The sequence below is a fragment of the Mustela nigripes genome, chromosome 5 (genome assembly GCF_022355385.1).
Source record: "Mustela nigripes isolate SB6536 chromosome 5, MUSNIG.SB6536, whole genome shotgun sequence".
Classification (NCBI taxonomy): domain Eukaryota; kingdom Metazoa; phylum Chordata; class Mammalia; order Carnivora; family Mustelidae; genus Mustela; species Mustela nigripes.
Genome location: NC_081561.1, coordinates 50,335,585 through 50,350,583, shown reverse-complemented (window position 1 = coordinate 50,350,583; position 14,999 = coordinate 50,335,585). Strand labels below are relative to the sequence as shown.

The following is a 14,999-nucleotide window of genomic DNA, read 5'->3' as shown; positions in this document are numbered from 1 at the left end:
AGGACGGTGCAGGTAGTAAGATCACGCAATTTCTGCAGGCGACTACTATGTCCTGTGCCTGTGCTTTTGTTATGTTAAATTTGAGGCGAAGAGTTAAAGCATCCTGTTTCTTCAAATCCTCCCCTAAGTGGTCCCATTGAGGTATGTTTAGCAAGCCTTCATCTAGGAACCATGGAGCCACCTTTTCCACTGTATTCAAAAAGGCCCGAGCAGTTTTTGCTTTTAGTGGAGTTCCATTGGCTTTCAGCAGGTCTTCTAAAGACCCTTCCAACTGCACTTTAGATACTTCAGATCCCACTATGAACACACAGACAACAGATAAGGACGTTAAAGACTCACCGCTAAATTCCGGCTCTAAGGCCGCCCCGCTTCTTATTGCAGACTTGTACAAGTTAATCCCGGCTCTAAGGCCGCCCCGCTTCTTATTGCGGTCTTGTACAAGTTTCCCACCACCTTTGTCGTGGTTTTACCCCGCTTACCTGCGGAATTCTCCCTTGCAAGGTTTTTCTATTTTTACTCCCCGCTTTACCGTGGAATTCCCACTTTTGAACGTGGCCTTTATTCCCCGCTTTACTGCGGAATTCCCACTTTTGAACGTGGCTAATGTCCCCGCTTACCTGCGGACCTTTACTCCCCGCTTTCCTGCGATTACCTTGCAAGATTCCTTTATTTAGTTCCCGGGTGACAGCGCCATTTATCACCCTCGCCCCGCAAGGACGACAAGAACCCTGGTTCGGATGCATCTTCTCTCTCTTCTCTCTCTTTATTTCTGCAAGTCTACACACTTATATACGCTTACATGACCAATCAGCAAGCAGGGTACAGGAGGGAGCGAATCAGGCTGTGCACCTAAACCAACAGCTTCGCTAGCAACCAATGCTGTTTACTTCCTCTTTGGGCGTTCTGCTTAGTCTCACGAGGCAATCCTAACCTGGCAACTAGCCAGGCGCCATCTTTTAATGGCGGAGGCCGCCCTGGCCAGGGGCCTGCCTACGACAACCATCAAAACAGACTGTCTGTGCACAGTCCTCCATGAAAGGAAATGCCCTGGACGTTTGTAAACTCAAGTGTGCTTAGCAGAAACCTGAGACATCCATCAGTCCAGTCTATCTCCATCACTAGAGGGGTCCCAAAATGGCAATAGCTTTTCAGGAAGGGTGTGGTCTACCATGAGGATTCTGGGCATGTAGGAAGAGAGCCCTCATTCCCCACTGAAGAATGTGGGCTAAGCCTCTGTATTTTGGGGGGCAGGAAAGTGAGGAAGGTAGAATCTCAGCTTGGTGTGTTACAAATGGATGTCCAGGAAAGAGTATGTCTTTTTAAATTACTATTTAACTGATTGTATCTGTGGTGAAAGCTGTAGTCTGTCTCGGAAGCCCTGGGGCTAATGGTGCCAGGATTGTTTTATGGTGGCGGTGAAGATATTTTGCACTGACAGAGGTTAGGGGTAATTTTCCATTTCCCGTATACAGACTGTAGTAATGGTCACATTGGTAAACTACAGATTCGCTATTTTTATTTTTTAAGTACGATTATATCTCACTAATTTGAGGCAATTCTGATTCAGAAATAATCATGGCTTAGAGTGGGTCCAAATTAAAGGTTATCTTAAGAAAGTTGTAGGGAAAAGGTTACTTAATTTTATAATCATTCATAGACATTTTGTAAATATCAAATTTTATGCTGTTATTCTTAGATTAGATGAGACAAAGCCAGTTTGAAATAATGAAAAATATGATTAAAATTTGTTTGTTTCACCTTATACAGAAGCTTGAACTATGGTGGTTGTTTGGAGGTAGAAGTTTTGGGGGTACATTCCTTAATGAGTAGATGAAAATCTCATTATTTTTAATATTTTTATGTAAATAGGTGTTCAGAAATTAATCATTACTGCTTCTCAGATAGTTAAAACAATGGCAAAAGCCCTCTAAATCGTCTCATCTCTATTAATAATGCTAATGTTATTCCTCAGATTATTTGGCATTGAATGGAAACCAGTGGTCCTCTCTACTGGTTTCCCTCAAATATTAATGAAAGAGATCAGACAGAGTGCCATGTGCTTTTATTCGTGCTACTCTGCTTTATCCTTGGGACATCCCTAAGCCAGAGGTGATTTCCCCTTTTTATAGAAGAGGAAACTCCTTGTCTAGCAAATTAATTGTAAATAGCTCAACCTGGCATTTGGTAGTCTGTTATCAAGAGCTTGCTTCAGCCTTCTCTTCACATACTCCATTATTGATATCCTGAAGTTTATACTGTACCTTCTGTCCCCAGGACTTACCCTCTCCTCACTGTATTCACTGTCCCATTCATGCCTGGGTTTCTCCTCCACTCTTATTTATTTGGTTCAAAATGTAAGTTTCCTTTGTCTAATTTTCTCTTTTCTCTGAACTTGTGTTGCACCAAAGGTATGATGTGCTGACATTAATTAAAAAAAAAAAAAGTCTGTTGATGACTCATTTTACAGTTAAGGAAACCAAGGCACAGGTAGGTTAAGTAGTTTGCACTTGGGCATGAAACTAGCAAATGCAGAAGACTGGTGCAGATTGCTTTTGTGGCTCTTTGGATTTGATGGAGGACAAATTGGATACAGGGCGAGACCGTTAAAGAGGATATTCCAGTCATCTAGATGATTGAGGTCTGAACTAACTTGATAACAGTAGGAGTGGACAGAAAAAGATGGCCAGGAACAATAATTAGAGAATATGAGAAGGATTTGGAAATTGAATGTAAGAATTGCATGGGGAAAGGATTCAAATTAGTTTTTTAATGAGGTTAGTGCTCAGCCTAGGTTTCATTGAGAAGGTGGCATTTATGCATATTTTTTCATATTTTTGCTCTCAAACCTCCTGTTTGTCCTGAGCAAAACATTTAAGGATCAAAGGGGATTTCAGCTGAGAATAACCTAAAAGCTTTATATTCCATCTTGTCAAAGATCTGGGACTAAGCAGTGTTCCTACCAGTAGTAAAATGAATATAATACTAACCTTATGGGGAGAGTTCATGACTCAAATGAGAGAGCAACTGTTATAGGGGCTTAGTAACGTCAGCCTATTATTCATTTGGCACTTGTGTACTGCTTAAGCTCACTACTGTGTCAGCTTTAGGGAAGCAGCAACAGACAATACCCACAAGGTCTTTCTTTCCAATGAACACAGAATTTAATAAAGGTGATTGACTGCAAACAAAATAATTAAAACTGTCACAGCTCTCACAAAGGTGAAGCCTGAGAGTGGGTGAATCCAGTCTCATCTTGGGACCCATGGAAGGTGTCTATGAGTATATGACATTTTAGCTGGGTATTTAAGGACGAGTAGATGTTTTCTTCCTTGGTTTTTTTTTTTTTTTTTAAGATTTTATTCATTTATCAGAGAGAGAGAGGGGGAGAGAGCAAGCACAGGCAGGCAGAATGGCAGGCAGAAGCAGAGGGAGAAGCAGGCTCCCTGTCGAGCAAGGAGCCCGATGTGGGACTCGATCCCAGGACGCTGGGATCAATACCTGAGCCGAAGGCAGCTCCCCAACCAACTGAGCCACCCAGGCATCCCACTTCCTTGGTTTTTTTATTCCAATACTTTTAGCAACCTAAAGCAAACCTATACTCAGGACTCTTCAAACCACACCTTTGCTATCCTTATCTAAAGCTTCTATTTGCACAAGCAAATACATTCTCTTTCTTTAAGTTCAGAACGTGCATATGATAGAAGGAAATGGTCTTGAGAGTCAGGAGACCTGTGTTCTCTTTGCTGATCTGCTACTTCTTTTTTTTTTTTTTTTTAAAGATTTTATTTATTTATTTGACAGAGATCGCAAGTAGATGGAGAGGCAGGCAGAGAGAGATAGAGGGAAGCAGGCTCCCTGCTGAGCAGAGAGCCCGATGCGGGACTCAATCCCAGGACCCTGAGATCATGACCTGAGCCGAAGGCAGCAGCTTAACCCACTGAGCCACCCAGGCGCCCCAGATCTACTACTTCTCCTGTGTGTATGAGCAGGTTACCCTAAGGAGGGAATGCCTTCCTATGAAGTAGACCTCTTTGTCAGCTCTGCGTGGACTGAGTCCAGCTGTGCTGTTCTCTGGCACTTGCTTTTGTTACCCTCAGATCTCTAGATTCCAGACCAGCCCTGATGAGAGTTTCTCAGAGCCACTTTTCATGTGTTCCCCTGACAAACCCATCTTCCCAAGCCTCAGTGATGTTTCCAGTGCTCTGAAGAATATTAAAGATGATACCTAATGGACATACCTTTCCTCTTTCTGTTTCCTTGCCTTTTTTTTTTTTCCCCCTGTCTAGGATAGAGCAGCAAGTTGATGTAAAATGTGTACTTCTGTGTCCCGCTTGACCTTCTTTGGCACTTGTGACATTCCTGGTATGATGCATACACCTCTTTCCTCAGTCTTATAAAGACCACTCACCAGGCCTGAAGCAGTGGCAGAAGAGGGACTGTCATGGAGTGCACAGGCCAGCCATCACCTTTCAGACCAAAGCAGGCCACAGCATGTCACTGCCTCACTTCCTAGATAGCTGTGCTTGTTCTGTGATGGATTTGTGTGTGGTCATTCATGCTTAAGCACAATGGTGCTGTGATCTCAGCATGGAAGGCTCAGGCACTCAGTGGAATAGGCCTGTGATGATGAGGAAGTCATTTCATCTCTCTGAGCCTTACTGTCCCCTTTGTACAATGGAAGTTAAAATAATTCATATTGAGGTGAAATAAAGTAATACATCTAATAGACCCGCCTAGTATATTTGTACCTCAGGACCCCCAAATGTTTGGGTGTTTTAAAAATCCATTCCAGGGGCACCTGGGTGGGTCAGTGGGTTAAGCCTCTGCCTTTGGCTCCGGTCATGATCTCAGGGTCCTGGGATCAAGCCCCGCATTGGGCTCTCTGCTCAGCAGGGAGCCTTCTTCCCCCCCACCCTCTGCCTGCCTCTCTGCCCACTTGTGATCTCTGTCTGTCAACTAAATAAAGAAAATCTTTAAAAAAAAAAAATCCATTCCAGACTTAAGTGTGTGTGGATGTGTGTGTATAGCTGTGATGTTTATGAAACTAGGGTCATGTTGTTTGTTCTTTACTACCTTATATGACCATGTAAGGCAGAGAGGAGTGTAACAAGAATGTTACCACAAACTTAAATGATTTTGGCTTTGAAGTTTGAACTAAAGGCGTTTATATAGCTTCTGATTACTTTGCGGTTGCTGGACCAGGGCATCCATTTCCCCCTTTATTTCTCTCTTCTCCGTGCCACTCCCACCTGAGAAATATTAGGTATGTTTTGACTCGGCTTGTACTTGTAGAATTAGTAGAAGAAACAGCATGGGACCAGGAGAACCTTTTCTATTTAAGGTCTTCTTAATGTTAATATGTCCAAAATAAATGTTTCCTTGAAATTAAATGCTATAAAATAAATCTTTAAATTCCTAAAAGCTGTAACCCCAGGTTTTGTACCAAGAGAAAGAGAAATTTAACAATTTTGGTCATTTCAAAATCAAAATACTTAGTGATCAGCAAACATAGGGAAAAATATTCAGCCTCACTGGTAATAAAAGGAATATAAAACAAAATGTTGCCAGGCTATTTTTACCAATAATATTAGCAGGGTTTTTTGTTTGTTTGTTTTAAGAGTGAGAGCGGGGTAGGGAGAGGGCTAGAGAGAGGATGAGAGAGAATCTTAAGCAGGCTCCACGTCCAATGTGGAGCCCAATGCGGGACTTGATCTCACCACCCTGAGATCATGGCCTGAGCTGAAATCAAGAGTCAGACGCTTAACTGACTGAGCCACCCAGGTGCCCCAGTATTGGCAGTTTTTAAAAGTAAGAAAAAGAAAGGAGGAAGAGAAGTGTTGAATTAGGCACCTTGTACAGGCTGATGGAAGTATAAACAGTAAACTTGCCTTCCTCTAAGGCAGTTTAATAGTATTTACCAAAGACTGTAGACTTGCTAATGCCTTTGACACAGTAATTAAAATTCTGGGAGCTAGCCTAAGGAAATAATCAGAAATGGATATAAATATAATTATAACATCAGGAACTTGGAAACAACCTAAATGTCTAACAATGAGGGATTGATTAAATAAAATTTGAAAATATATGCAGTGGGTTTTCTGCCATTAAAAATGGCAAACTGGACAAATAAAGATGGAGAAAAGTTTGTAAAATGATGTACAGTGAAAAAAGCCCAACTCAGCATGAATCTGGTATTTTGAAATATAATCTTTTTATATACACTGTGTGTGTGTGCATGTGTGTGATGGCAGTGAAAAAAATACATCAAAGTAAATCATTATCTCCAGGCAATGGAAATGCTGTTGGTTTTTATTTTCTTCTTTGGACTTTTGTGTATTTTCCAAATTGTTGTGTTTATACCCAGAAGAAGAAAGCCCATAATTTAAAGATGCATACTCTGGAATACTGTGTACTGATATAACTATGTGAAAATATAAGAAAAACTAGCTTACTGGGAATTACGACAGAATGCCATCTGTGACTTCTGATAGGGTGATGGGACTTGGTGGTCCCATCCGCTTTTCTTGAGAACTAATTGACATTCATCACTATATAAGTTGAAGGTAGAGAGTATGACGGTCTGATTTACATATATCGTGAAATGATTACCACTCAGCTAACATCCATCATTTTATATAGATAAAAGGAAAAGAAAGAAAGGAAAAGAAATTTTCTCCCTTTGATGAGAACCCATAGCACTTCTCCTCTACCAATTTTCAAATATACTATAGAGCAGTGTTAGCTATTGTCATCATGTTGTATATTACATCCCTAGTACTTACCTGTCCTCTAACTGGAAGTTTGTACCATTGACCACCTTCATCCAATTTTCCCCCCTCTGGTAACCACAAATCTGATCTCTCCATGGGTTGTTTTTGGGTTTGTTTATAAGATTTCACATATAATTTGAGTCTTTGTTATTTGTCTTTTTCTGACTTATTTCACTTGGTATAAGGTCCATTCATTGGCTCTTGCATAGTTTTTCTTTAATGTGCTTCTACTAAGAATATATCTTCTATTAGGAAAGCAAATATAAAATAAAGATAGAAAAATAGAAATCCATGCCTCATTTAGGTAGAGGTAGTACTTACTAGATATTCTCTTGTGACTTTTGTCCATCTTGAGGATGATGAAAAGTGGTAATGATGGTGGTAAATGATAGATGTTTTCTTTGCTCCTACAGATATTCCTGAAATTCCAGAAAGCATCTCATTCTGTAAAGCACTGCAGATAGCTGACTTCAGCGGAAACCCACTGACTAGGTAACCTTTCTGCTTGCTTTGCTGTCTGTAGTACTGAGGATACCCTTTTTGAGAACCAAACCATGAACACAACCTGGTCACCCATCGTGGGGGTACCTAGATGGATGGCTATCTTTATCAAAGATGATTGACCTTCCGGGAGCCTGGGTGGCTCAGTGGGTTAGGCCTCTGCCTTTGGCTCAGGTCATGATCTCAGGGTCTTGGGATCGAGTCCCGCATTGGGCTCTCTGCTCTGTGGGGAGCCTGCTTCCTCCTCTCTCTCTCTCTGCCTGCCTCTTTGCCTACTTGTGATCTCTCTCTGTCAAATAAATAAATAAAATCTTTAAAAAAAGGTTAATTGACTTTCACAGATACTTGTTTATAAATCACACTGCGCAGTGAAAGACACACATGTGCTATTGATGGAACATTGAACAGATAGATATTGGGTGAGGGGAGGCACCATGGAGTAGTATACAAAACAGGAGTGAGGACTACATTTCTGAAGCCATGTGAAGCACCGAAGTAGTTAATAAATACTCTATTGCTTATCTTGTGGGGTAAGGCTGAGTTCTAAACTCCCAGAGAGCTTACCCTCTACTTATCCAAGAAGTCCTAATAAGGGATGTTTTTTCCACTCCAGTAATGAAGCATATTTACTGTCTCAACTTTCCTCCAACTCTCCCTCTAAAACAGACAAACAAAAACTCTGCTCACATCACTCATCACTGTTTCCTTACTTTAGCAATAACTGTGAGGATTTCTTGGGGTTATTCCTCCACATAGAGCCACCTGTCGCTGTTCTACTACTGATTCTGATCTTGCTTCTTCTGGTATGACACAGCACCCTGCCTGGGCATAGCTGAGTGGCACTGTTATGAGCCCCTCCTCATGGCTGCTGGCTGAGTCATGAGGCCACTGATCACTGGCTTCCAGGTGCCTGTGTTGCCAGATTACCTGAATTGTTGTACACCTGGCAATGCAGAGGCAGTCCTCAGGAGAAGTTCTAGAGGTACCTCTAAGCCGGGTGGGTCCATGTCTATGATTTCTAGACTCTGTAAGAGCCTCAGAATAAATGTATTCTTCCCACTTCCCTCTGTTCTTCTTCTTCTTCTTCTTTTTTTTTTTAATAGGAAAATTGAAATGAGGTTAAAATTTGAGCTACATATCATCCATTGCTTGGGTCTTTCTGGGTATGGAATACCAGGGAATGTCTATTTGGTGTTGTTTTCCCCATATCTGGTATTTTTAAGAAGTAAATATGTTTTTTAAAATATTTTTGATTTTCCTCTTTTGGATTTCAGTGACTATGTTACTAATAATATCTATTTTTATGAAAAGCAGTAAATTTAGTGAGCTCTAACTCATCACTGCCCTCAAGTCTTGTCTTTTTTCTTAACCATCCTCTATACAGTTGTCCCTGTTCTTCAATCCTTTCTGTAGTCCCTGTCCCCGAGGAAAAGTCCTTGTTTCTCCAGGTGTTGGGCCGCCTCCCCTTTCCTGTGTCTGAACTTGGCCTGTGTTTCCACGTTCATTGCCCTTGGTTGCCTGTGTCAGACATCACACTCGCTGTTATAAAGTGCTCATAGGTCATTTGTTTCACTCTCTGCTCTTTCTGCACTCCTGTAAGGTGTATATTCCGCATGACATTTCTTTGGGAAGCCTTTACTTACTCCCCAGAATCCCCTCTGGGGCTTCTGAGATGTTCAATGTGTACTTTTTTCATTAACACTTGGAACTTATATTTAAGTTTTTACCTTGACCAAGACTTCCCAATTAAACTGAGAAAGTTAACTTATATTCCTCTGTTGTTTATCATTTTACCTCCAGCTCTCCCTTAATTTCTGGAATGGAGTAAACTGAACTAAGCTATTTATCCTTAAGGCAGCGTGTAGGTTTAGGCAGCTGGGAAATACTCATTATGCTACCCTGGAGGTTTTTTTCCTTTTTTTTTTTTTTTTAAGCCATTCAATTGCTTAATCCCCTTTTCTCCCTCTTTAGTTTTCCTTTCCTAATGCCTGCTGACACATGACTTTAGCATTATCTCAAAACTCCCTGGACCAGAACACACCCACATTGTAGGAGGCTTTACTCAGTTTTTATCCTGGCTTCACATTTGGGAGGTTTCTTAAAGCCTTTTTGATTTGGCAGGTGCACTCCTTTAAGAATTATGGCGACTTATCTGTGAGTGGAAAGGACCTGAAACATTATTGAGTTTGACCTACTTATTTTATGGCTGAAGAAACGAGGCTGAGAGGCTAAATGACCTTCTGAGATGATGTGGCCTCTGAGTGGTAGCTCAGTCTAGAATTCCCTTCTTTGAGCCCGATGTCTGTGCTTCCGCCTCACACTTACAGGTTCAGCCCTTAATGCTGACAGCCAGTTAAAAAAGGAAATTGGCCATTTAAAAAGACATTTTCTTTATATTGAAAATCATTTTAGCTAGTTTTATAAAATGATATGTACTTTAAGTAGAAACTCAGGTAAGCAGATGTAGTTGCATCTTCTTAAGTATAAATAAAAAATCTTACCTCTGTTATGCTATGGAAGAGGTTTCAACACCATTCCTGAGAATGTATCTCACTCATAATAATAAAATCCTAGAACTCTCATCTTACAGGGCTTGGATTTGCTTTTGAAGCTTAGAATTACCTATATTTTATGTTAAACAGTAACCTAGAATTTGCTTTTTAAAAAAAGGAACCTAGGAAAAGAAAAAAAAAATGAAAGATTTTAATGCAGAGGCTATCGCTAAAGCAAGAAGTTCTTCCTACCCCTCCTTCTCCCCCTCCAAAAAAAATGGGTCATGTGTTCTGTTGTCTATATCAGCAGATTTATGTATAAAGACCTTTGGCATTTTAGATTCAACAAGATCTTTTTAACTTTAGTTTTTTTTTTTCCTCCATAACTGGAGGTAACCATAGAAATATTAAAAGTGAGCTTTCTTTGCAAGTTTTTGAATATTTTTATTTTGAAACCTAACTCTTCAGTAGAATTTAAGGGAAGTATAAAAATTTCCTTTTGTGTAGAACATAGTGAAACATATAATAATCTCAAGTGACTGGCATCTTAAATCGAGTTAAAAGAAAAATATTAAGAAAGCAGCAATTGCTGTCAATTGATCACTTCTGAGTAATTCATAGCTTTGCCTTGGGTATTATAATCTACAGAACAAAAATTATTAAGCTGCTATGCTATGTTTTATTATAATCTTCTGGGCTAAACTTTCTCTTTATTTTCTGCTAATCAATCAAGTGTTTTCATAGTCACTTTCCGCTTCAGCAGCTATTTACCTGTTTCTTTCTGCCACAGCATTTGTTCTCCTTTATTCTGAGAGCTTGCATATCTTTTCTAATTATTTCTGGATCCCCCCACCAAGCATTTATCATGCCTCTGTACTTCTAGGTAAATCAAGCCGTGGGTTTTTTTCCTTATCAGTGTCTTCTGTCTAGAAAGACAAGGCAAACATGCCTTTTATACTTTAGTTTATAGGAGGTTATTTCAGTTAACATATGGCAAAACTCATTGTATTTATGTCTAGTTTACACTGTACATGCACTTTTCTTTTTCAGTTAACAACATTTTGTTGTCATTGCTGTTTCAGATTGCCAGAAAGCTTTCCTGAATTACAGAATTTGACGTGTCTTTCTGTAAATGACATCTCACTGCAGTCCCTGCCTGAAAATATTGGCAAGTAAGTTTTTTGTGAGGTTTGTGTATGTCAGGGTGGAAGGGTGTTTATAGCATCCACTTCAGCCTCCTCTTTTACAGCCTTGATTTTTCTACTCAGAAAGCCTCTTATCCAGTCTCAAATCTCACCCTAAAGAAGGATTATAACCGGACTCCAGTGTTTTTTGCTTTCAGTTGCCCCTACATTTTAAGGGCCAAAAACGATAATGCTGCTTGTTACTACTGAAAAACCTAATTTGTTTGGACATGCTCTTCAAACTGTTGGATTCCAAAGTAGTTAACTTAAGCAAACAAGGTCACGCCGGTCGTATAGGCAGCTAATAAGTTAGGTAGTGGTAGTGTTAGGAACTATGACTCTTGGCGATTTTATTGAAAACTTGGAGTGGGTACCACTGAACAGCGGCTGTGTCCACCAGTGTTTGTCCATACAGACCAGAGAATAGTGGGGGAGGGGGGACAGTGTGTTTGGAGAGCAGGTGTGGAACTGGGAGACTGATGGGTTGGGATGAGTACATTTCCATGTTCCTGGCTTAGAGGTCAGGGAGGACGGCTATGTCAAGAAATAAAAATGTTCTCTTACTCATTCCCTCAGATGAATTAATTATCTCAGCAGATCTTTTCTGTACCTCCAGGACATGCAGTGGGTTAAGTCAGGCTCATGATTCATGCCTTACCACTTAAACTAAAAGCCCAACCTGGCCGACCAAAGCTGGTGGACCAGTGTTCCCCAGGGTCATAAAAGATTTCCTTTGTGCTCACCTGTCCTGCCTGAGTCCTAAGGCAAAACAGAAATTTCGTTTTTGAGAACTGCAGTGTGTCTGACAGATGTCTGTTCTGCAAAGGGTCTCTCTCCAGAGGTCTGTGGAAGTAGCCTGTTTTTCACAGACAAGTTTGCCCTCCTCTCCCTCCTATGCAGGCGGAAGACAGCCGGCTGACCCCTGTTTCAGCCTGCAAGTTCATGCTTTTCTGAGATGCAAGCTGTTTAAACATTTGTCAGTAGACTTGCTGATGCAGATTTGTGTCCTTAATGTCTCAGGAGGGGAAGGAGACAGGAAGCCCCCAGTACACTCTGAGTTTATGGGATCTGTTGCAGAGGAAACAATAATGTCATACTGTGGATTTCATGACTTACCGCTTTTGCTGTGTCAAGATTGATGTATTTCTAATGAATATAGTAGTAGCCATTTAAATACCTAAACTGACTCCCCTTCCTCCTCAGGAATCTCTGGAATCTAATTCCCTTGATACTCTCCTTCCTTTTCCTTCTCAGCCTGCCACTGCCTGCTTGTTCACCCCTTCTGTCTCCCAGTTCATATCCTTTTTAATAAGCCTGAATGCTTTGAGAGAAAATATATTCTTATAGACAAAAGTACCCCTGTCACTCCCCACTGTATTGTTTTACTGGAAAGTGTTAATAATCATTTTAGAATAAATTACATATCCTTTGTTCTATCTTTTCTGTTAGTATATGTACTCTGTCAGTGTTTTTAGGATTTCTTGTTTATCTCCATTTTCTGTCAATAGTAAGGGTACTGTTGTGTTTTGTTTTGATTTTAGACTTAATCATCTTGTGTTACTATTATGGCCTTATGTATACTGATTGCATCTAAAACAAACTCTCACTTTGAATTTGTACCCTGTGGTGAATCATCACCCAGGAAATAAGAATACGAGGCAGATAAGTGAATCAACTATTTCCTATTAGGTCAATTTGTGAACATGAGAAAAGGGAAGTTTTCTGTTCCTGATTGTTATTATTTTTAATCAAAGAAGAGACTCCGTGATTTCTACCTGTTGGATTTAAGATTTATGCACGCTAAAGTAACAGCAAGTTTTCACTTAGTAGAAAAGAACAAAGAACAGACTCCTTAGAAAAGATTGGGCACTTCTGGCGTCCTAGACTGGAAGGGACCTTGAAAAGGACCTTGAAACAGTTGAAATGGCAAACTGTTGTGGAAATGCATAAGTATACTACATTTTTAAGCAAGTCAGTATTTGAAACTTATGGACTTACCTCATAAAAACAATTGTTCAGTTTCCCAGGGGATTCCCAAATGGTTTCTTGAGGAAATGGTTCTAGAGCACTGAACCAAATACTTAGTAACCAAACAACTACTCAGAGATAGTATGGTTTTATAATTCAGGCACAAACATTTGATATTCCAAAAAAATTTGGAAAGGACGACATCTGAATGAAGTGGACATCTGAATGATCAGAGTCACTGTTATCTTTGTAGATTCTGAAATGATAGTTTTTGTGTAAATTAATTTGGCTTATGGGTCAAATGCCCCAGCCCCCTCAGTGTTTGTCTTTTGAGCATCACTGAAAATGGGACCTCAGTTTCTCTTTTCAGCAACTAGCAAGTACTGGGCATGAACTGGGAAAGCTATGGATGTGTCAAGGACATAGGCCATCCCACGAGAGGCAGGAGCGTCCAGCCTGGAGAAGAGTGCGAGGCCTTTAGGGCAAGCCAACTGCCGTGCCTCAAAGCTGGGGCCACCAGTGAGCATCTGTCCCATAGTGTGTTTGGTTTGCCAATGGTCGGGCAACTGGAGGAGTGTTTGGGGGTTGATGGCAAATTTGGAACAGGAGCACACTCTTATGGTCTCTGCCCCGTGTTTCCCACTACTCCTAGCGCATAGCAACCTTTTCTTAGTGGCCCTGGTGATATCTAACTGGGGCAGTTATTAAATAGGTAACTCTAACCAACTTAAGTACTTCTGCCCTAACAACCTGGTAGCTATTTGAAAAAGCAATACCTATAAATGGAAAGAATAAATATTTTTATTTCATTTTTAAACATTGCCAAATATTTCTGCAGGATGTAGGTCCCTGCCGGGCACTGCCCAGCCTCTCACACCACCACCTCTTTTCCCGTTCTACACTGATTTTTCACCCGGTAGTTGCCTTTTGTCACTGAAAACCCAGCTTTGCGAAGATACAATGTCTTAGAAGGAATGTCACGCTGTCTAGTGTGGAAACCGAATGATCTGAGCTCGTGGTTCACGTAGCGGCTAAAAGATGTGGAGTCTTGCCGTGTCCCTCTCAAGTGTCAAGTATTCTGTGGTGTGCCTGTGAGCTGGCTGCTATTTCCCTGGGCACCCCAGTGCATGAGAGCCGAAATTGTTGCTCCACTGAATCCTGGAGTGCCCTTTTAGGAACACTGGGGAGCACAGAGCCCTGGCCATCAGGGTGTGGGAGGGAACTGGCATCACACGGCGGTCGTGCTTTCCAGGGGTGCAGAGCACTACAGCTCACATCCTACACTCCATGGCCAGGTGCCAGCACTGTGGTTACTTTAATAACGCAAGTCTCTGGAAGAGTAGAGTCCTTCTAATACATCTCAATGAGACGAGGAATAATCACGAAAATCTTTTGAACCACACTGGAGCACACTGGTTCCCTCATGCAAAGTCACACATTTTTTCTTTTACTAAAAAGTTGTAATGTCCCCAATTTGCTGACCCTTTTCTGTGATGGCACATTAGTGTGGTACCTTGTCCTTCAAAGTAAAGGTGATGTTTAACAGTGAGTGAGATGCTAACTCGTCTTCAAAAGATTTTGTTTTTAAAATTCTTTTTTGTTAAAGATACAAAAACACAGCAACTTCTGATAAGTCTTCCTAAACAAGTGACTGATATCGGGGGGCGGGGACGATTTATCAGCAGAATTTCAATAAAGATCTTACCATAAGCAGAGGATACTTTTAAAAATTAGTATGACGATTTAATAAATGAAGGTGAGAATATGGTTCTCTTGAAAGAGTCAGTGTAACTTGTGAAGAATTTTTTTCACCTAGCATAGCCATTACACCAAGCATTAAAATAATTTAGAACCAATAGTTTTGTCCCCAGACATAAAACAAAAAAATTGGCTACATAATACAGGGCTCTCACACTGACAGCACAAAAGATTTTTTATTCAAATTTTTAATAAAATATTTTTAAATGCTTCCTTTTTTACTTAAAGAACATTAAGTGAAAAGTACATCTGTGTACTTAAGTGTGTGAGGACCCCCATTCTGGAAGAGACTAGGAGTCAGTTAAGCTGGATGGTGGTTCTTCAGT

The 14,999-nt window shown here is 40.6% G+C and overlaps 1 protein-coding gene across 1 annotated transcript in view; it reads left to right on the top strand.

Moving 5' to 3' along the window:
- The window catches only part of LRRC1 (leucine rich repeat containing 1), a 135,805-nt gene that overhangs the window by 80,986 nt on the left and 39,820 nt on the right, over positions 1 to 14,999 (top strand). The window contains exons 4-5 of the mRNA XM_059401545.1: positions 7,184 to 7,262; positions 10,846 to 10,935. Of these exons, the coding sequence (XP_059257528.1) occupies positions 7,184 to 7,262; positions 10,846 to 10,935 (169 nt within the window). The remainder of the gene's footprint in view (positions 1 to 7,183; positions 7,263 to 10,845; positions 10,936 to 14,999) is intronic.